At 38.2% G+C, this 23,910-nt stretch overlaps 3 protein-coding genes across 3 annotated transcripts; 1 reads left to right on the top strand and 2 right to left on the bottom strand.

The window, feature by feature from the left end:
* Positions 1 to 53: 53 nt before the first annotated feature.
* Positions 54 to 6,584, bottom strand: LOC143356444 (cytochrome P450 4g15-like). Its single transcript, XM_076792149.1, has 8 exons — positions 6,157 to 6,584; positions 5,870 to 6,080; positions 4,872 to 5,168; positions 4,096 to 4,510; positions 3,619 to 3,687; positions 1,811 to 1,979; positions 1,301 to 1,475; positions 54 to 665 (listed from the first exon to the last, which is right to left on the bottom strand). Exons 1-8 carry the CDS (start codon positions 6,293 to 6,295, stop codon positions 470 to 472), a joined length of 1,671 nt encoding a protein of 556 aa, XP_076648264.1. The 5' UTR covers positions 6,296 to 6,584; the 3' UTR covers positions 54 to 469.
* LOC143356457 (cytochrome c) lies at positions 2,045 to 3,404 on the top strand. The gene is made up of 2 exons (XM_076792167.1): positions 2,045 to 2,548; positions 2,951 to 3,404. Exons 1-2 carry the CDS (start codon positions 2,422 to 2,424, stop codon positions 3,133 to 3,135), a joined length of 312 nt encoding a protein of 103 aa, XP_076648282.1. The 5' UTR covers positions 2,045 to 2,421; the 3' UTR covers positions 3,136 to 3,404.
* Positions 6,585 to 9,389: 2,805 nt separating the features above from the next.
* LOC143356452 (uncharacterized) lies at positions 9,390 to 23,599 on the bottom strand. Its single transcript, XM_076792159.1, has 3 exons — positions 21,190 to 23,599; positions 19,838 to 20,235; positions 9,390 to 12,221 (listed from the first exon to the last, which is right to left on the bottom strand). Exons 1-2 carry the CDS (start codon positions 21,843 to 21,845, stop codon positions 19,845 to 19,847), a joined length of 1,047 nt encoding a protein of 348 aa, XP_076648274.1. The 5' UTR covers positions 21,846 to 23,599; the 3' UTR covers positions 9,390 to 12,221; positions 19,838 to 19,844.
* Between the last annotated feature and the right edge of the window lie 311 nt (positions 23,600 to 23,910).

Raw genomic sequence — 23,910 nt, 5'->3', positions numbered from 1 at the left:
AACACAAAAGTATTAAATGGCGACATTGAAAGAATGGAGAATACTAAGAAATATTTGCTAGATACAATTGTATTATTCTTTATTTTTGAAAATATTGCAATTTTCCTATATTTAAATATCGCACACTAACATATTTTAATAGTTACAAAGCAGTATAATATATATCATGCCTTAGTCACACACTAAAATATATCAACAGCTATAAAACATTATAACATATTTCAACAACTACAAAAGAATTTAACATATTTCAACGCCTTTGCCGATACAATTTCTTAAATACGAGTTAGAAAAATATGTCTACGTAAAGCTAGCAAAATTCGATTAAGTTAATGAAAAATTGAGAAACCATCATAGTTCTCGCTTCGCACGGTACTCACGTCGCTAAACATCACGTTTTTTGGTCGTTTGTTATGTATCAAACAATCCAGTAACGACTATATCATTCGAAATTTTAAAGAGCTCCATCTTAAATAAGAACCTCTGAATTGCTTTTGTTTCGCGGCTCAATTTTTATTCGGTAGCCGTCCACCCTCTTGAGAATAACATCAACCTTCAGCCGGAAGTCCTTTTCTGTGAGATCCGACAGGATCCTGTAGTTCCGCAGGATTGTCGACAATAAAACCTTCAACTTTAACATCGCATATTTCCTTCCCACGCACGACCTATAAAAAAAAACACGCAATTTAATCGCCTCATACCTCCGTGAGGCCCCACCTTTAAAGAAGAAGACGTTTCTGAACGAGTGTCAGTTTACGAAAGTATTTGAAAAAAATATTCAAATGATTTTCCACGCGTTAATCAAGTATGTATGTCGTTTGCATATTCAACAGTTCATAAATATATAATAATATATTCATATTTACGCAACACTTCGAATTTAACATTTACCTAAAATTTCGAACTAAACAAAAGTATTAATTATTAACCTAAACTGCTCCAACATTAAACTGAATAGCATTAACACGAACCATTGTTTTTACTGTGCATAGTTTACTATTGGATGCGCAGAGACTATTAAATGTTGCAGAGTTTCAACAATAATTTATTGACTATTATCAATTATTTCAATAATAATTTATTGATATTTAATGAACAATAAAATATTTTAATCGCGAAATAAATTAATGGAATTTTGTTGTAGAGTTACCATTTACAAATGCAAGATTTTATATTTCAATAATATATGGCTTTAGTCGTTTATGATCTCAATGAAGTTTATGATCTGACCAAGTTATTATTTCGAATTGATTTGTACCCATTGCACGTAACGAGGCAATAAGAATTATTAATCACTTACCTCGGTCCAGCACTGAACGGGATATACGAATAATAGTGCCTACTTTGCATTCGTTCCGGCAAAAAGTTATCAGGATTAAATTCTTCGGGATTTGGATAGAATTCTTCTAACCGATGTATCTTGTACTGTGGAATTAATACTGTACAACCTTTTGGTAACACGTAGCCCTTGGTAACTAAAAAAAAATAGCACAGCGACATAAGCTTCAATGATTACATTGTTTTAAAATTCTCTTAATTACTAAAACAAATATAAGGGACCCAATTACTGTGGGGGCACCTATTACTGTGCCTATATTGATTATACTTATTTTTAAAGAATACTGAATGTTATAGAACAGATATTAAATTTTCTTATTTATTAATTATACTTTCAAAATAAGTGTGATTGATATAGGCACGGTAATTGATACCTCCACAGTAATTGGGTCCCTTAGTACACTGTACAGATGTACAAATTCAATCTTGTCAATTTTTATAAGACAACATATTACTTTTAGTTAAAATTTACCAATTTTAACGTCCTCTTTAAGTAGCCTAGCAATGGCAGGCACCGGTGGGAAAAGTCGTAATGTTTCCAGAATCACTCTTTCCAGATATTTCATTTCTAAAGTGTCTTGGAAAGTGCAAGGCCGGTTGGATCCTTGGAAAATTTCTTGTAGTTCCTCGTACACTCGTTCCTACAGTATAAATATTATAGCATGAGTAACCTATTTTGTATAATAAGATTATTCGCGAGACTTATGTGTGTACAAACATATAAAAATGTAAAAATTTTTAAAATAACAAACTGAAAATAAAATTTAAACTGCTAGGTTATTAACGACATCATAATGTAAAGCTTGTTCATCAAACGTAATGTCTAAATATCTCGAATAAATAAAACACCGACACAATTGTCGAAGCTAGCTACGTTTCATTCGTGAATTGCAGCCCTAGTCTGCTGAAGTTAGGAATCTTTGAAATGCTATGAATGAAGCAATACGATAAAATAAACCACCGTTTATCCGAGAAACTACAAAACGACGCGAAAATCTATACGTGTCGTGTGACAGAAATGTTATTAAAAATATGCAGTTGACATAACCTCCGATATTAGAGATAATCAATTATTTTTTGAAAATGGGAGACGTTGCGAACGGGAAGAAATTATTTATGAGAATGTGCTCAATGTGTCACACGGTTAATCCAGGTGGCGGCAACAAAATGGGTCCGAATTTATATGGTGTCACTGGCAGACCTTCTGGTAGTACGTATCTTAATTTGAAATAAATCCCTTCTCAATTTTGCTGGGGCAAACATAAACATTCGAAACAAATTGTATGTATGTTTTCTAATTGCAAGAATTTAGCAAATCGATTTGCCCGAATAAATAACCTAATATTTCAAATTAGCTTTCGATTATGACAACTGTTGTAAACCAAATTGCTACGTGATTAAAAAATGATTAACACTGAAACTAAAGAAGAAAATTTTTTAATTTGCAGTCATTGAGATTGTAAAAATATATTTATGGGGAATTTGTTGACCTTGGATGCTTGTTATTTAGTATAATCCCTATTACTATAAAATTCATTATGAAATCCTTACTTATAAATCGGAGATTTTTAAAATATTCTTAATATTTCAATATTGTCAATAATAAATTTAGCCGCTCCCGGTTTCAAATTTACGGAAGCTATGAAGAATAAAGGCATCACGTGGAACGAGAAAACATTAGACGAGTATTTGGAGTATCCCAAGCAATTTATTCCTGGCACAAGGATGGTGTTCAATGGTATTAAAAAGGCAGAAGACCGGAAAGATATAATAGCTTATTTATACACATTGAAATAAATTCGGTCTCAACGTGAAACATGTTGTACAGTGTCGACCATATACGCGACAAGTAATATGTAATATCATAGCATTAGGTTGATAAAAGCTGAATGTCAATATTCTGTCATAAGTATGTATCTTATTTTAAGTGTTTAATTTCATTACAAAAATTCTGTGTTTTCTTTTTTAAATAAATTTCGGTCGGACCGTTTCACAATAAGTCCTATTGATGTATCTCGGAAACGATGTTGAAAGTTTTGTAAATAAACGTGAATGTTTTTAAGTAATCAGTGGACTTCGGATTTTATTATTATATTCGGATACAATTTGAAAGAGTAAAAAAATTGAAAAAATTTAAGAATATACCTATTAATTATATATCAAGTTAAATCACACTTAACTGGAATGTTTCGTTTAATTGTGCCTTGCTCGTTTGCGTTAACCATTAAAAGAAATTAAATTGTTCTTATTCATCATAAATTATAATGATTGTGTACTTACTTGGACATCTTGATGAATACCAAGCACACAGAGAACAAAACTAGAACCAGAAGCGGTGGTGTCATGCCCCTAAAAATTATTAAATTCACTCTGAATACGAAAGTTGTTTGCTTACATATATCTGATCATATATCTGAGTGAATGTAAGATCAACCTAACAATGACTTTTCAATTGGATTTTACAAGTATGCACAAAGAATAAAATTTTCGTCAAGAATATAGTTTTAGATAGAAAAATAAATTGTACATTAGAAAATACGGGTTACTATACAAAATAGTAGTTTTCCAGCTGATTAGAATTCTTTTATAAAATGAATACCTCGATCGAGATTGATGACTTTTTGATGTTGTCACATACTTTTCAAGACACTGTTATACATTCTGGCATAGAATTAATTAGTTTATTTTAGGCTACTTTTTCATGTTACATTCTGTAAATGTTGATTTATGTGTTCCATATAATCAATATTAACTTACCTCAAACATTATAGTGTCGACTTCCTCCTTGATCTCTTCATCAGTCAATTGTGCGCCAGATTTCGACATCTCCACCAGAAGATCCAAGAAAGCGAGTCTCTTCTTCTCGCCGACGTCATTGTCGTCTAGATCGTCGAGATCGTCCCTCACGTAGTGTAGTTTCGTTGTTTCATTCTTTTTGTTGATATTGAATTTTTCTTTCTTGCTGGTCTCATCGGTATCTTGGATTGGCTTTACGTTATCTTCAACTCCTTTCTGGCCAAATTCTTCTTTCTTCTTTCGTATAACGCTCCGCGTTAAGCTGTGAATAGTATCGAGCAGCTTCTCTTGCCTCTTCGAGAATCTCGTCAAATTGAAGAGAAGGTCGAATCGCAGAAGTGCGTTGTACTGTCGTCGGTGAATTATGTCGCACATTCTATTTAAATTGCAAATACACACAGAAAATTGTTAATCGAAAATAGTGAAAGATTCTTTTCATGAAGGGGAAGGGACTTAAAGAGTCCCCATAAGTTGTTTACGAAAATGCTTGTTCAAACTTCACCTTGGAAAGCCAGAAATTTTCAACTTTTTTTTGTATAATCCTGTATATTTTGACGAGAAAATGCTAAAAATCCAAGTTTCAATATGAGGAATTCACTGGTTCAAAAGTTACATTATAGAAAAAGTTAAAAACTTCTAACTTGCCAAGGTGAAGTTTAACCTAATATACATAAAGTTGATCAAATATGGAAGAAATGAAATGTTCGAAAATATAATTTTAAAATTGAAAATCTTACTTCATTACAGCCATGCCGTAGTCATGGCTGGGTTCGTGTTTCTTAGCAGTCTTTATACCCATCGCTGTCTCTAATAAAATGTCAACAGTCACTGTTATCAAGTAGTCGTGGCAATCGAACTCTTTTCCCACTACCTCGCGTAACCGTATCACTAAATCTCTACTGTTTTCGTAGAACAACGGAACAAATGATTTTAACACGTTCAGATGGAAGGCTGGCGCTATCATTTTCCTGTGCGATCTCCATTTTTCCCCTGTGCTGATCAGCAAACCGTCTCCCAACCATGGTTTGAAGAACCTGTAACGTGATCGTTGTAATTCAATTCACAATTCTGCAAGTCACAAATCACTGATATGACTGGTATTAATAGTACTACACGATTTATTGTTCAAATCAATAAACATTCAATTTCACACTGTTCTATTATCCGAACACTCGTATTCCACAGATTAGTTCAGACAATCAAGATTCTACTGTAGGCCTGAGCAACTTCTTCCCCGCCGTCGCTTCACGATCCCCACTACCAGTGTGCAGATTCCCCCACCACTGGCCACTTCATACTACCCTACTGTGCTTTTATCTCTCCTGGAAACAACCTCCAATACTATATGTTCCTAGCCCCGCGCCCCATTCTCTCCTATACTCCATAGGAGGGGGGTACTCCATAGGTGGGAGGTCTCCGCGTGGCTCGCGAGCCCAGTGTCGCCAGATCAAGACTTGTTCCCCCACTCAAACTTCCCCTCCTACCGCGCTATTCCCCCACGCTTCCGGCGCGGCCCGATCACGTGACGCGTTTCGCCTCTGTCGTGCATACTCCGGTACTGGCAGAGAGAGGGTAACTTTCTCCCCTGAATTCGTGCTCCCTCCCCTCATCTGGCGACACTACGCGAGCCACTAGTTGCCCACGCCTGTTCTACTGTATGAAACACGGATGGTAGAGAAAATACCAAATCAAATTTGCCACGTAAATCATTACGTATTGCAGACTACACAATTACCTGTATTCTGAAGCTTTGTCAATATGAACCGTGCTACTGAGAATGATTTCAACATCTCGTGGGTCATATATGGCGATCACTACTTTCTGACCTAGAAAAGCGCGAGTGACTGGTCCGTACACTTCATATTGTAACAGCATTTCCAACATGTCATCCGGGTGCACACCGAAAGTTATCAATGCATTTCCTATAATCGGAAGCGGTTTCGGACCTAGAAAAAGAATACAGCGTTCAGGAATAATGCTCGTCTCACTCGTCGCGCATCAAATTGAAATAATTACACGTACCTGGTAATTTATACGATAATCGAATTGCTCGTAAACTTTCGATGTAGAAGTAAACGGCGACCAGGACCGTAGTGATGGCAACGAGGGAATAGAAAACTGCTGATTGCAAGTAGGACGTTGTTGCTATTGCGGTATCCATTTTGAATCGTATCCTGGCAAAAATGAAATTAACAAAAGTGTCTTGAAAAGTTTGTTCGAAAACAAGTCTGAAAATTTCCAGTACTAAACACTCGAGAATATAGGGAATATGAGTTACAGAATTATTAAAATAATTGAATTGTTGTTAATAGCAGGTTTTATGCATTTAAGACAAAAATGGCTAGATCGAACGTGAAACAGTAAAAAAATTGAAAAAGAATGAAGAAGCTCTTTTGATAACGTGAATTTGTGGAATATCGTTTGGTGATAGTAACGCAAAAATGGGAGCAAGTGTTATACGTTAGTTACCTTTCGCGTGAACTGGGCTCCGTGCTCACGACGGTCCTTTTATATACACTATTGTTACGCATTACGCGTCATCTACACATGATATGTGTAAAGAATAAAAATTTCCATTCTTTGAAATCAATTATACGATGACCCTACGATTCCTCTTTAAAATTTGCTTCACAAATTTTGACAGTGGTACAAAACAGTGTAAACGAATAACATTAGAGTCAACGACAACAATGTACGTTATATGAATCTCGAAGTCATGCATTGCGGTTACATATTTAGCGTGTACTTCGTATTGCATTTTTATAATTGACACGTCCAATAATAATATCTGTTACATATTTGGCACCACGGGACTGCTAAGTCCTGTTCGATTTTTCATTACACTATAAATTATATATTTATAAGTATAAAATTTATAATAATAAAAATGAAAAAACAATGTACATTGATACTTGATGTTATATTAAATTGCAAACCGTGGCAATAAACTACCTATTATATTATATAAAGTTCTTGGCTATAAAAAAAGTTTTAAACGAATTCGTAAAAAAAAAAACACCCGTAATCGGCCACTGTAATCGGCTGTAATCAGGCAATTAATACTAACCTGTCCGTGAAATGTATCCATATTTCTTTCCAGTAATCAGGATCCGGTTTCACTGCAGACGTCTTTTATGTAAAGTTTTACGAGGTCTATGTTGGCCCATCAAAATTGGCTATTCCAATCAGAAGAAGTGGTACGCGAGGCCATTTCAAAGAGTGTCTCAAGATCAAGACCTGCGAGACCTTGTAACACCATAATAAGAATGATCATGTCCCATGAAACGTAAAGATATCGTTTCAACGGAACTAACGCCCACACGTTACTCATAAACAAATACAGCAACCTGCCGTATGCCCGCTTGAATAAACAGCAGGGCGTAATGGAGAGACCATGCAAAAATATTTAATTTATAGATTTATTCATTGATAAAGAATGTTATCTACAACTTATTCGCGATGTGCTCTACAGATTGTTCGGTCCGAGTCCGGGAAATTGCTATTATATCAGTAGACTGGATTTTTATTCAAAGTAGAAAAAAAAATCATTTTAATGAGCTAAGAGTAGTACAACAGTATTTTTAAATCCCTTAAATGTTTTTGCTTTTGTATTCGAGCGGTGGCTCGAATTAATTAGAATGTGTCTTAACGGAATTACAATTTTGTGTATCGTGAAGGATGAATGGACAAAAAAGCGGTTATAACGATCGCTTGTTGATCGCCGAGGTGGAAACGAGTACTTCCGGAAATGACGTAGCAACCTGCTTCACCCCCTGCATGGAACGCATCCGGAAATCGGCCCTCGAGGATATTAAAAAAGTAACGGGGAGGGGCAGGGCGAAAGAGAAAGAGAGACGGAGGGAGCATACTTCCCTATTCCAGTGAGACTAATTTCACGAAATTACGAAATTATCGATGCTAAATCGACCACCCTTTGTTATTTATGTACACTTCCTGGCACACCCGATTATTCATGGAACACGAACACGCAACGATAAGAATGATCTCGTAGTTATTTCGAAACTTATTTTTTGTTTACTATAGCAGACCGTTTGAATATTCATTACTATTATTAATATCTTATCTCGCTTTTCGAACCTTGAGGGGCTTTGCTTTCTGTACTGCTAAACTTATTTCTAATTTGCAATAACAAGTTCAGTGTGCTATTTCGATATGAAATATATTCTATTATTGTATATATCTCATTTTAAACAATATAATGTACTAGTATGGTCCAGCGCTAATACAAACTCTAATCATAAATAAATACATATATTTTAACGATAAATTTTCTTCAACAATTCAATATAGTATAACGAAAGTGTGTAGTACTGCTTTGATTCGCGCAAATAGGTAAACTATGCAATAATAATATTTTACATATTCATTTGGATGCGATCAAATAAAAATATGAAATGCACTACATTTAATGAAAATATATGAATATAAAAGTTGAAAATGGTCTACTAGGGGAAGATTCATTAGTTTGCAAACACAGTTACGTATTAAATTAGTATGTGTATATTTAATAAGTGTATATAATTACTAAATAAATACATTAATTGTAACATCTACAGTTTGTCTTATGGCATGTATTATGTGCTACTCATCACTTGCTTCATTAGAACACGAACAAGTTGTTCATGCGTCATAACACATCGGTTCTCTTGGTTTCCGTCAAAATAAGATACTTGGACCCGCCATTTTACTTACAAATCGTGGCCATTGAAAGTGGCTATTGTCAGACTTTAGTCGCAAACGATTCTTAACGAATATGACTCACTGTCAACCAGACGAACTTCACGTAAAATGCATAAAATTTTGTACCGAAAAACACATTACCTATTCGCATATATTAAAAAAAAGACATAGTTATATTTTTAGGAAAACATTTATAAAAAATAAAAATTTCAGGAAAAGACGTTATAAATGAATCACAAGAGATATAATTAAATTATTTGTAATTTAATTGTCATATAACACAAAATTGGAAATTAATAATTTTTTTTTTAATTAATTGCAATATAGCCGACTGCATACTTGACAACAGGCTCTGAATATTACATATTTAAGTTTCCAGGATATTATAAATTAATAACAACAGGGTGGTATAAATAATAAAATGTATTTTAAATATTTCATAAAAAGTGTTACAGATGTTTATAAGTAAAAAATGCTTATCGTAGTCTTAATCAAGGCACTTGTATTTACAGAGTTTTACTCATTGTACTGTTTTGCATGTTTTGCTTCGCTTCCGTTATCGCGTCAACTTATAATTAAGTCGGAGGAACGTCACGAACGTTGTTAACATTACTTCCCGTTTAATTAAATTAACTTGATCAAGTACTTTATGCTAATGCAAAATCTAATTGACTTCGTCGCACTTAAATGGCAATAAAAAATGGTACGATGCACATATCCTATACCACAATAAGTGTAATAATCGTCAAATTAACGCAGAATTTATAACAGTAATATACAGATTAAGTAAGTAGTTCATTTTTCGGTGTACGTGTACATGTATTGTTAATACTGAACGAATGAGAAGTAAACATTTGTACAGTAGCTCGTTTCCATGTTACCCATAACATTGTAAATAACACATCGATCGCCATGTGTCGAATTTCAGTGTAAGTATTAAAAATATAAATTATGTATAACTCTGAACATTCGCTGTGATTTCAGACGAGCAATTGTAAAAATATACGTTCTAACGCAGTATTTATTTCGTTGAAAACACATTTTTCAATGAATATCGACAGCCGACGTGTTAATTAAGTAATCGGAAGTATACGCTTCTTTCCTTGGCACGCAAATTTAAGTTTTTAAGCGTGTCGCTTTTATACGTATAGATTAAATTTGCAGCATTTTCAGAATACAATTGTAAAAACAAAACTAGATAAAAATTCGGAACTTTCTATCTACGTTTACGAATACTTTATTAAGCTAGACAAATTATTTTCATGAAGAAGTTTACTCTTGTTTCAAATATATAAGCTGCATCATGTGCACATGTGATAAAACGAAGACACTATTTGTAATAAATGAATGAAAACCATAATTTATTGTTCGCAATGCAATGAGTATAATAGTTCACTGTACAATTCTGGAAATAGCTACTGTTTGCATTAAGAAAATATTGAAAACTATCGAATTTTTAGATGTTTAGAAAATATGGAATACCTTAATGAAACTTGCAAACTAATTTGTTTAATGAAATTTGTACAATCGTATCGTTTGACTAGCATCTGAAATTCTCTGCAGCAGCTTATATCTTTTAACGTGTCTTGCATTTTTTTTTCATGAAAAAAATTGTATAACTTGGATGGCTGTGTATATAATACAGGTACAAAATGCTGCGTGCGCATATGTACAAATACAAAATTGAAAATTGATATCCGAAGTTGTTTCATTCTTTATTAATGGACGACATCAGATAGGATTAGTTGTTACAAACAGTGTCGCCAGATGAGGGGAGGGAGCACGAATTCAGGGGAAAAAGTTACCCCCTCTCCCTCTGCCAGTACCGGAGTATGTACTATATGAAGCGTGGGAAACAGCGCGCTCGAAGGGGAAATTAGAGTGGGGCGAACAATTTTTGATCGGGCGACACTGGTTACATATAACAAAACGTCGCTTAAATACTTGTTGAAAAACCACTTCGAGTAGAAAAAATAGTTTCGCCGCTTTATAAAAATCGAGATAAATTCGGTTAAGGCACGTTTACACATTAATATCGTTCGATTTTGTTGCGCAACAACATTGTCTCGTTGACCGTTGAGAACCTTTAAAATTACTTATTAATTGTACTCGTAAATAACATAGTACCCATTTCGGGAAAATATCGGCTTGAGTTTCCTCGAGAACGATCGAACATTATTCTTTGAATCCGAGTTGTGTTTATTGCTTGCTTCGTTGATATTATTATTATCATTATTATCATTATAAAAGGCACCTACCAACGATAAATATGACACTAAAGATTACCGTCTTGCGTCGCTGTTATGTACATACGTCGTGAAATTCGTAGAATATCATTTTCGAAATTGGAAATTTCCGTCAAACGACTGCCCACTTAGAATAAGGTTGAGCCTGATGCAAGAAAGGCACGCGAGTTCAATGTGGCCATATTGAAAATAATTTCCATTAATTTTGTACTTGGAGCAGTTACGCATATTTAATTCGAACATTGAGCAATTTATTGAGGGAAGGAGAATTTTACAGAAAGTATTAAGAGTCGAAACAAATTGCTGTAAATGGTCACGTCAGGTCCAGCCTCAATCACAACGAACAGTATAGTCAACAAGATTTTAAATAAATACTACAGTAGTGCCCATGCAAACCAACTGTCTTAATAATTTCAAGACATCTACAAAAATTTTCGTAGGTATCTTAAAATTGAATCGAAACTTCATTGTCGGGTGAGCAAATGTAAACAAAGTTTGTTGCAGATTACTACCCCTGGCACACAAAACATTCGTACAAAATCGCGTGTCCCAAAAACGTTCTGCTTCCTTGATGGGGTCATTCCCAAGGTTATTTGAAGTAACTTTTTCCGTTACGAAAATCCTCTCCGTGGCTTTTTTAAAGAGTTGTTAACGAAAAACACCGATCAATCAGAGCGCGGCTACAGCGGGCGCGCAGCGGACGGATTGCGGCTCGGCCAATGGCAACGCTACGCTCAGCTATAGCCGCGCTGTGATTGGTCCGCGTTTTTCAGTAATAACTCTTGAACGAAGCCGCGGAGAACATTTTCGCAAAGGAGAAAGTTACTTCAAATGACCTCAGGAATCGCCTCTTTCAAGGAAGTACATTTTTTGGGCACCCTGTAACGATACATGCTTGATTTGTTCGATCGAATAATTTTAACGATTTCCTGGACTCGTGATCGAGAAGAAGAAACGGAAAGACGTCGTAGGCAGTGCTGTCTACCCCGAGGAAGTACTGTGTGCGGTAAGTACAGTTTGTTGTCTGTTTTTGTCGTTTGTCTTTGCAAACATCCGATCCCGACTGAAATCGCATTCAATTCTTCCTCTGTGCTTCGTGAGATCCATCTTGCGAGAGACTTCTCCAGCTTTTGAACGAACCTGTAACAAAGAAGAGACACGTAAATGAACCTCAATTCGATACAACGATTAAATTTCCGTTCCTTTATATTAAAACAAGATAGGCTTCGAGAATTATCAAATTATTTAGTTGGAAATCAAATAATTAGACTGCGAATGTTATGTGGTTATGACGTCCGCCGCTGGGGTGACAAAAACGCTATAATATTAACTTTACTTTAAACCTTAATTTTCTTCAAATAATATCTATACTTAATCGTGATTTGTTTATGATTATTTGCGAACAAAATCAATTTTATAGTGATTATTCGTGGATTACGTAGCAATCACGTTTATTAATATTTAGTTCGTGGTGTGCTTATTGTGAAATGAATATGTAATTGATTAATCTATACTAAATGTTAAGCAAAGTAACATTTTATATAAATATCAGGAAACGACATTAGTTGTGGCGACATTGAGCTAAATAACAAATACTTTTCTGGTTACGTTGAAGTAGATTTAGTTCGTATGTCAAATGGTTAAGTAATATTGTGTAGACTATTCTAGATACATTTAAATTATTCTAGTAATAATATTGATTTAAATGTTTTTTTATAATCAATAGATAAATTTATACGTTAATGATCTACTTTAGTATGTGATGGCATTTAATATGTCTCAGGAGTTTATTAATTAAATACCATCGTGCGAATAAACATCAACTAGATATCAATATTTAATTTCTTTGCTGTATTTAGAAAATGTCGCGAGAAACATTTTATTAAAATGTAAAATTCCACAGAAAAGTAACGAGGGAGAGAAAGAGTCGGTAAGAATTTTCCCCAGCACCTAACAGATTCAGCAAGGAGAGAACGGCACTTCAGCCCCCAGGAACCGTCCCTTCGAAATATATTTCGGAAATCAGCTTCCGTGTCGTCGTGATTTTAGGATATCCTGGAGAAAATAATAGGGACTCGGGATCTACGGCATTATACCGGGGACATCGACCCATCTGGCTATTGTGTTTCTTCCGAACGTTGAAGGTCTTTATTTACCTGCATCCGCAAGAATTACATACAGAAACGCACAAGTCTCGTAACCATGACCTTGCAGATCGTGGGAAAAACCACTGTGACCCGAAAAAAGATGAAAAACTTCCGCTACTCGACAACGAAAGTGACACTGCCTACATTCAAGTCTCTTTTCTATTGGAACGAACGTTCGTAGTGTTTTTTAATTAAAATTCAAAGATAAAATTAAGATTCATAGATGTTCCATTACTTTTTGCTATTTTTGAGGTGTCATGTTATCATATAAACCTATGAACAAATATCTTAATTTTATCTTCGAATTTTAATTGAAAAACTGATTTGTTCTCTTGTCAATTTCTCTCACGAACGCATAAAATTCGCAGAATAGTCGAGGCGTTATTTGCAAGAAGGAAACTAATTTTCATTTATCCGGTATTTACTTGAAATATATGAAAACTTGTAATTTTCTGGTTCGCAAACTGTCCATTTAATTGTTGCCTCGACCAAAGACTGCCATAATTCACCCTACATTTTTCTAATAGTCTTGCTCGACAGAAAAAACGATCCTCCATGTTCCTTCGACTCGAGGAATAAAACCGCGACGTAAAAACAAGTGGTTACAACGCTTGCTCGGTGTTCTTCTTCTTCGACTGGCATCGTAACGAACAGAAAAATTTAAAGGACTGTCATGCTGGTAACCCGCATGCATGCTATCTTATCAATAAACATTACCAGCATGGAAATGTGACTGTGTCGCATCAGCAGTGACGCCGACGGTTCGGGATGATTATACGGTCCGTATATTAAACATTTTCAGTGAAAAACAAGAGAACGAAGTCTGAAATTCGTCACAAGACCAGCAACATTACTGTCAAGTCAATTTTTTGTCTAATAGTACTACAGCCTCGCTATAAATGAATTTTTAGTTGATATCGCCGATGGTATTGAGACGCCATGATGTGTTCAGATATAACAAACAATAATTAAGTTAAATAAATAAACGAATAAATAAAATTTTGTTATTTTATAAGAGACCGATTAGGATTATGTAAACGCGTTTGTTGTTGCACTTATGCTCGTTGAGAACAGTTGTATAAAGTGAGTCGTGAAATCGAAAATACTGAAAACATTCTCCCCCTGTTAAAGATTAGTGTCTTGCCAAATTTTCGAAAGTTTTACACGCGGCAACACGAACCTCGATGTATTAAATAAATTAGCGCGGTGAACGGAAACTTAATCGAGCACATTTTTGCATGGTAAAGATATACACGCTGACACGGTTTCATTACACTTTCTTCCAATAACATCCATTACGCCCGTTCGTGTAACGTTTGCAACTATCATTTACAAGTAAACGTAATCGCGTGCTGTATGTCACGTGTCCCAGAGAAAAATACTGCCGATTAACAGCAGGGTTAAACCGCCGCTGCACTTTTACCGGCCACGAGAAATTTCGCTGGACCAACGAAGCGACGCGAGATCATTAGTCAAAGAAGGAATTTTTTTTCGAGCCACTTCCGGTTTCTGCATAAGCAATATTGAATCACATTTTTACCAATAACGCAACTGCTAAACTGCGGACTTTAACGCATTCGTGAGGAAAATGGTGGATTTAACGTTTACTTGACAGTTTTTCCAATATTGAATATTGTTCACTTCATGTGTCACATTCATTTGCAACATTCAATTTTATAATAGTTTGTGCAATTTGCCCTACGTATAATTTCCATTTCGGGCGCATTATTTTGTTTACGAATCAACGTTTTGCGATAAAAATGTCATTATTAATTCGAGATTATAGGACTAGATTTCACGTTCGCGTGCTAAAATGGCGATTTGCGAAACAGAGACTATGGCGTTCCCATGCAGAAAGCGAAAAAACGTGGAGCAGTCGGGGAGCCACAAATAGAAATTATGCTTTCGTTAGAATCGTGCGCTGCACACGTGCCACGCAGCCATTCAGATAATAATATTTGATGCATGTGCACGTATCGACTTGCAACACGGCTGAAGTTTTCCGAAGGTTGCCATAAGGCGCCTGGGGTTTTCTTAACATATGGGCAGCGAGCGAGTGTTCATCGAGACAAAAAAAAAAACGTTCCAGACAATAATTTCAAAACTGAAAACCTCAAAACACCTACTGCAGCATTTTTATTCCATTTAACTTAATTACAATATAATTATATGAACTCTACAAAGCCTTCGAACAAATTCTCGAACATACATTGAACATGAAAAATGGTAACGGAAAAAATAGTCATTCTATCACTAAAATATTTATCCACGTCGATGTGCGAACAATTATGACAGACAGTTGGCAATGTTTCGTCGGGTAGTTTTTGCAAGGACTAGAATCAACAATAATTTTTTGTTTAGAACTATAATATGAAGAAATAAAAAAAATTCTTGTTAAAATTGTTGTTGTATATATATATATATAACCTCGCATATGGTTTTTACAAAAAAGATACTATTCAGGACAGAGTTTTGTTGCCATGTGGCTAGCACTGCGATCAAGAAGTACGAGTGGGCGACTACCATATGTCACATAGGAGACTGGAGAATAGGATTCCACGTTCGAAATCCGCTTTGTTTCTGCTTTTAATATGCTAAACGAAAATGAAAATCCGCCAAACGAATGAGAACAGAAATGTTTATAACTAATTTGAAGTTCATGCTGACAAATACCTAATTGAAATATCTGCCGAATGCGCTTGCAAACTGAAATAAATATTTCAAATAGTGTTTCCAGTAATAGGAAAGTAAACAATTACTTCAAATTAACCGATGTAATGCAACGTAGAAAATAATCTCCCGTTGATCCCGCTCGGCTGTCTCTCGTCTTCAAGAGGAATTCTCTCTCCGTCAGTTATACGAATTGAAATCCGCTTCTGGCAACAACCAGAGGCCACCTTTCTTTACGGCCCCGGCGAACCGGGCATCGTTTCACGAGAAATTTCGGAATACCAGAGGCGTAGTTCTCGAAGAAAGTACCAATAAAAATGAGCATCCTAGGGAGCAGCGAAGTCTCACGCGAGACCGAACGAGCGCCCGAGCAATTCTCGACAATTATAAAGTGAGGTCATCTACGAAATTTACGAGATGCGTCGCCGCGGCAAATTAATTTAATAAATTCGTTCCTTGGCTCCCGGTCACGTTGATATCGTCCTGTTAGCCGCGCGACCATCACCATCGTGCTTCTTTCAATACTTCACTCTTCTCTCGGCTTTAAAGTATCTCGAATGCTTATTTTAATTAAAAAGATTCCGCGCGGCTGATACAAATGCAATATACAGATACATATTCGATTTCATTTACTTCCACGAAATTACCGTACAGAAAGCAATTTTTTAAATAATTACGTTACATTTTCAATGATTATTTATATTACGTATAAATTAAAACCAGGGTTTCAATTCAATTTGTTCTATTTTTAAAAATTTCTCCATTTGTCAGACACTATAATCTCTTTTCCACGCATCCACTTCTGGTTGGGTTATTGTTGCATGTGAAAAGTCCGGTTTTAGAATGCAAATGTAGTGTGTTGATCAAGAAATCCTATTACAATCTCCAAGTTGAATATTACATGTTATGAGATTGTCTCCAGCTTTTATTAACATATTTAATTTCACTTTGAAATCAATTTCATTTCAACGTCTAGAACGGACGTTCTACTTGGTTTCTATGTCACGCAAGTCATGCAGACAATTCTTATTTTGCATAAAGTTCCACGGTCCAATTTGCAAATGTATAAAATTCCCAGTCTATTAATCAGCAATGTTACATACTTTTTTCGATTTCAGGCGAACTTTTTATGCAGAAGCGCAACAGTCTGGGAGAAATGAAGTTTGTTGAACGTCTAGGCGACATATGCGTGGTCTATGGGGCATGGGGAGGAAACGGATCAATGGTGGGCAATTGGAAACCCGAAAGATTGAGAAAGGTCTAGAACCGAGATATTTTAGGGATACCTAGCATATGGCAAAACGGTGAACCACTTCCGTTCATGGGCGCCTACTTGCCCTTGATGTGGCATCACGTCGAAATGGATCGAGCTAGTGTGAGGATGAAATTTCTCTGTCACGTGTTCTCTGGCACAACTTACTTCTCGAACGGCCGTACAAGTATGCACTTACGCGTAATCTTATCGCGAGATAAAAGCAACTCCGCAGCTACGTACTTCAAGGAGCCGTTCTACCTTGACGGCTTCAGAAAAGTGGTTCTTTTTTGGATACATCCCAACGTTCGTATAGACAAAGTCCGCTTGTGGTCTTAAAATGGAGCGCTTCTCGTTTTCCTTGAAACGAGATTTTCCGAGTTGGTGGACACAGTATCTCATTAAGGCACAATTGAATTACCATTAACATCCAACTTGCTAAACTTGATCTGAACTGCAAGCAGGTCTGTATTTGAAAAATCATATTTGTAAGAGTTAAAACACAATATTGTTTATTGCGAGGATTGTGATTTCATTCTTCGAATGCTCTATGTTGTTATTTCTTTTTCAACCTTTTATGGTGCACGTGATATTTAATTTAGATAAAGCTATAAAGTTATTTTATCTTATGTTATTTTCTGATATTTAACTTTAACACTTGGAAACATAGAAACGTATGCCCCGCTCAATATCAAACAACTCTCGTTTGAAGCATTTTTGTATGTAACAAACAGTTTCTCATTAACTTTGTGCGGTACAGATAAGTGACTTAACCTGTATAACAATAAAACTACCCCGTAAAAAATGCGACTGATACATATATATTACTTTGTAATAATAAGACTACATCTATTCAAACTTGATCCAACTTTTATGGTAATATGTGCTGCAATAAAGAAGTTTATTCGGAATTTTCTGACGAAAACATTCTTGTAGGTGCAGTAATGTTGAAATAAAAACATCGCAGATTCGCGATAAGGTAGAGTGACTACATTACCGTAAAAAAATAGTTTTACGTGCCTCAGTGTTTCGTCCTTATATAAGAATATTTTGTCGCTGGTAAAGGGCTCATTCGAAAGAGGAAGGTTCAATCTAGTGCGCGCTGGTCAGGAGCTGCCGGGATTATGCAGATATTTGATAATATAAGCGTTAGAAGTAGTCAAAAAATTGACGATGTGCAGGCCGTGGAATCCAAGCATTTGTATGCCATTGGATGAGTTTTCTGGATGGAATCGAGAGCAGCGCGCACTAGAAAATATCTCCGGCTACAAATTGAGCTACATTTTGTCTTGATTCCCTGCGAAATAAAGCCAAAAACTTGAAGCACGTTTCTGGCTTCGGAGTTCATAATATCGATAACACAGAGCATAAAATGTGACAAGTTTAGTCACAGACTTACGACCCGTCGGATCAAGAACGATACGGATCTCGAGTCTGTGTCTGAAGGCTGTGAATGGAAATTATTAATTAAAAAGTCACGTGACTATCCCGGGCCCTTAAGTGTTGCGCATTAGTAGTTCTAGCGTTAAATGGAGTTAGTTATAAAGGATCAGGCGGTAAGAGGTTGACACTCTTTTGTCTCGGCCACGGAATAATAACACGCGGCCAAGTGTCACGTCAGCACACACTTCGCAAAGTGGTTACAACGCGTAAAGTTTATTTTCGGGAGCGTCGCCGGTCGAGCACGTGTTCGAGAGGAAGCGCTGCGACGAACACGAGTTTCCACTTGGCGTCGCTTCCTCCGGAGTACACAGTTGTCACGTGCGCATGCCACGGCATGGCATAGCGTTTCGATCAGCATCCCTGCCGCCGGTTTCAGTCCACTTAAATTACTATGGGGCTAGGTCTATTAAGGGCACGCGAGAACGGCGAACAATTACACGCGGTCCTTTCCTATTATCGTTCATCCGGTACGCCGATCGATTTTTCAACCAAACATGAGGTACCGGATCGAAGCTCTGCAAGCTTTTTACCTGAACACTAGGTCTGCGGAGCACTACACGTGACTATTTCACACTACTCTATGAAAATAACAAAAATGTGTCTATCCAAATTTTTATTAATTTTTTTCCCCGCAATAATATACATATACCTAACGAAATAAATTTGTTGAATAATTCCTCACAATAATCATTAATTAAACTAGAGCACGTAGAACACGTCGTGAATCTTTTTATAAATAAACCCATATTCCTTTACACTAATCGCTCTTTTAATGACAGTTTCTCCAAAATACATTTGGAAACAGTTAACCCTTTGGGGACAACGTCTATGCACTGTACCATCTCTGACGAATATTTAAAAAATTAGTGTACGTAAGGTTAGATTACTAGGGGCCATACACTTTCATGCAACATTATTTACTTCTTAGAATTTGAAAATAGCAAACGAAAAATATTAAAAAATCTAAATCATCAACAGATTATGGTAACGTCTGTAACATTGTACAGTGTCGATCACGCAGAAGAAATTGATAATCAAACGTCGTCCTTGAAGGATTAACAGTCCTCTATCTAACTATTATACTGCGGATCTTTATTCAAACTGAAAATCGTTTAACTGTTTTTGCCTTAGTTGCAGGAAATTACATCTATTCATTTCACTAATTACACTTTTCCGAAATGCACCCTGAAACGACTAAAATCTGAACGTGCGCGTCGCGTCACTAAAGGAACACGAAACCTTACCTTTTCATTAGACGTGCGTGAGACGTTGCGTGTGTTGCTGGTGAACCATCTTGGTCTGCTCCTGTTCCCACCAGCTGACTACGTCCATGAATTCACCAGACTCTGTGATCTCCTGTTTATAATAGAGCGCACCGGAAAAGGTCTCCGGGCTGGCCGCGAAAACAGTGGCTGCACCCTCTTCACTGTCTCCGCCACTGTACGGCGACAGGATTTGCGGCTCCAGGTTCTCCTCGTTCTGGCCATAATACTCCGAGGGCGGCGATGCTACCGAGTTGGGCGAGAGCCGAGAAAAATTATGCGCGCTCGACCGGGTCCTCGGTTCTAGATTCTCTTCGTCTCCCACCGAAGATGCATAGTAATCGTGCGGCGATGGCACTGCCCTTCTGTTTGGCGATAACCTGCAGATTCAAACGACAATTCTTAGCCTTCGGCACCAACAACTTGCAGACATTCTAGACACTCTACTCTGGCAACTGTACTCTAGATACCCTACTCTACACATTCTACTCGAAATACTCTACTCTAGATACCCTACTCTAGACATTCTACTCGAAATACTCTACTCTAGATACCCTACTCTAGATACTCTACTCTACATACTCTACTCTAGATACTCTACTCTACATACCCTACTCTAGATACTCTACTCTAGATACTCTACTCTACATACTCTACTCTGGATACTCTACTGTAGATACTACACTCGGGATACTGTACTCTAAATAGTCTGGTCCAGCACTCTACTGGAGATTCTTTACTCTAGATACTCTGATCTAGGCGTTCCACTCTAGATACCTTACTCTAAGTACTCTATTCTAGGCACCCTACTCTAGACACTCTGTTCTAGATACTATACTCTAGACACTCTGCTCTCGATACTTTACTCTAGACACTATAGTCTGGAGACTCTACCCTAAATACTCTACTCTAGACACTCTACTCTGGACACTCTGCTCTAGATACTTTACTCGAGACACTCTACTCTGGATACTCTACTCGAGATAGTCTAGTCTAGCACTCTACTGTAGATACCCTACTCTAGACACTCTATTCTAGGTGTTATACTCTAGACACTCTACTCTGGATATTCTACTCGAGATAGTCTAGTCTAGCACTCTACTGTAGATACCCTACTCTGGACACTCTATTCTAGATGTTCTACTCTAGACACTCTACTCTGGACAGTCTGCTCTAGGTACTTTGGTCTAGGCACTCTACTCTGGACACTCTGCTCTAGGTACTTTGGTCTAGATACTCTGCTCTGGATACCCTACTCTAAATAGTCTACTCAAGACAGTCTACTCTAAATACTCTGGACCTGTACAAGATAATATCTGTCGAAGCGAATATACCTGGACTGTTTCTGTTTCCTGTTGTCCTCGTCTTCGTCCATCTGTTCGCCGTTATCATCATCGCCGGCAAGAACATCGTCCTCTAGGATCAGTCGTTCTCCGGACCCGTTGTGACTCGAGGAAATAACGCTACTGGTTGGCGAAGGTACGCACTGGCCTACGCCGACATTGCTGTCGTATTCAACGCCATCGGCTTCCGCTAGTAGCCTCTGAAGGCCCCTGATATACTCGACGGCCATTCTCAAGGTCTCCACCTTCGACAGCTTCTTCCCCCTATCTCCGTAACCTGCAGCTATGTGGCTGGGAATATGCTGCCTCAACGTAGCGAATCCGTTGTTCACTTGCTTCACGCGATTCCTCTCGCGAGCGTTCCTCCTCGCGACTGCGACCGGTGGGGGTTGGCCATTTTTACCGTGCTTCTTCAGCCTGGAGGGATCGTACGGCGGCAAGACCGAGTTCGAGTTCATGTTGCTGTTGTTGTTGTTGTTGTTGTTGTTGTTGTTGTTGTTATTCTTGGGTACTATCAGGTGAGGTTGGTTGCCGATGATGTTGCTCTCGTTGTCCTGTAGCGTTCTGAGAAGCATCACTTGTTCCTGATCGTTTCCGTTCAGTTGCACTCGGTTACAAAACACCGTGACACCCATAGTCGTCATCATGGCTGTTTCTCGTGGCGACGGGGAGCCAGGAAGTCATCCAACAGTTCGTAGTTCTCTCGGACAGTGTTCAGCATTAAATTAATTCTTCTTAAAAGTGAACGGCTTTCCGCCGCGAAAGCCACGGAGGAAGATCGTAACGTGAGAATCGCCGAGTCGTTGGTCAGTTTATCGACTCTAATGCTCTTCGAGGACGAGCTTAATTGACGGAATTATAAATAAAGCGCGCTCTTCCCTTGATCATCTCGGCTATCGTCGACGCAGACGGTTGGACGACTGTTCGATTTGACGGTTAGATCTGGGTCAGAGGGTCTGTCGATCGCGCGGGACTTATTACTCTATAACAACGATGCTGATCAAAAAATATACCCAGCAAAGGCTGCTGACTCTTTGTAGACATGTAGAAACGATCGAGTACATTTAAAGAAGAAAACTCTTAAAAATTCGAAACAACGTGTTGTCGTCGACGATCGAAGAATCCGTTCGATCGATCCCCGGCCGTTTTCCCCTAATCGCGACACAATGCGACGTTTAAGCGTTAGCTGGCCGGGCGTCGGAACGCATGATAGATTTTAACTTTCAATGGACCACGGCTTCTGTACCAAACGACGAAGCTGATGACCCGAACCAAGATCCAATTGTCTCGTTGCCGGTTAAGACTTAAGTAAAGCATGAGGTCACCGTCTATTCTCCTCCACTCGGTCGTCGACTTCGTTGGAAATTATTCTTCAGAATTTCTTCGAATTACCGTCGCCGTTTTACGATCCCGAATCGTCGACGCCGGAACCGGTGCGGCGCGGCGCGGCGCGGTGCGGTGCGGTCTGGTTCAAACTTCAACAAAATTCCCGCCGCACGACGTCGTCGGCTCGGCCCGAATCGATATCACAACGTTCTCGCAGGATATACGCGCGGTATGTATACATATAGCACCAGAGGAAAGCACTTGAACAATTCTAAATAGAAGATTCAAACGACCTTAATGATCCGTAACGACACAAACAAACGTCGTCCACGTCTTAGCACTATTATTAAGGCACTTGCAACCAATTTCCTTCGTACGTCTAAGGTCACACCGCTGGTCGAGTATAAGGCACAAATCTATTACAGCTCTCCTAGCGACCAAGCACACCCGAGAGATCGTTGCTTCTAAGCCGTACGAAAGTTTTCTGCAGCGGCGAACGTCACACTGTCACAGTACGTCCGTTCACAATTCGAGATACCGATATCCGCTATCGATCGGAGGTGTATTCCTCGAACGGGAGCATGGTGTTCATCCTCAAAGGGAAAACTGATTCGGACGTTCCCGCGGCGACATGTTCCCGAAGGGAAAAGGGACGAAAGGTGAGAAGACGACGGTGGTGGGGGCGAGCACGCGCCTCGACCAGCGGGACAACAAAGGATCGAGCGGTATCGAGGGCGTCGGGGGTTACGATCGCGCGGGATCTCGCGAGGTTTCGTTCACTATTCTTTTTTCTTCTTGTTTTTTGATTTTCTTTGCAGTCCAGCAATCGGATCTCGATCGGTCCACTTGTGCAGGAGCGTCCGAGATGCACTTTGAAACTTCGTCACCGTTCGATTTCGAATTCCTTCGCGCTATCGAGGCCTGCCCGCCTATTGACACCTGAACCGATCGGACGCTTCTCGGGCGTCCCCGGTGTATCACTTTTTCACAAAACTGTTCGCGAGGAATGCCTGCAGCTCGTGATCAGACCTCCGTGCTACGCACCGCATGGCGTCCGCGTTCAGAATGAGCGCGGACATCCGATAGATGGGTTACGTTTCAGCATTTTGCCGCAGTATAGAGTGACGAGGGGCTGGTTCAGGGGGGCTGGCGGGGAGCACAGGGGGAATTAGGAGCTACGAGGGACAGAAACCAGAGAGAAAGAGAAGAGGAGCGAGAGAGAGAGAGAGAGAGAGAGAGAGAGAGAGATGACGAGAGAGAGAGAGAATAAGGGAGAGAGGGAGAGAGAAACGGAAAGGGAGACGCGTGTTGTGCGAAGAGGAAAAGGTGGTGGGGATTTTGAGCACGCGCCGCAGCCCCCTCGTTTCTTCTCCCCCGGAACTGAAA

Source organism: Halictus rubicundus, chromosome 8, assembly GCF_050948215.1.
Source record: "Halictus rubicundus isolate RS-2024b chromosome 8, iyHalRubi1_principal, whole genome shotgun sequence".
NCBI lineage: Eukaryota > Metazoa > Arthropoda > Insecta > Hymenoptera > Halictidae > Halictus > Halictus rubicundus.
This window is presented reverse-complemented; position numbering and strand designations above follow the sequence as displayed.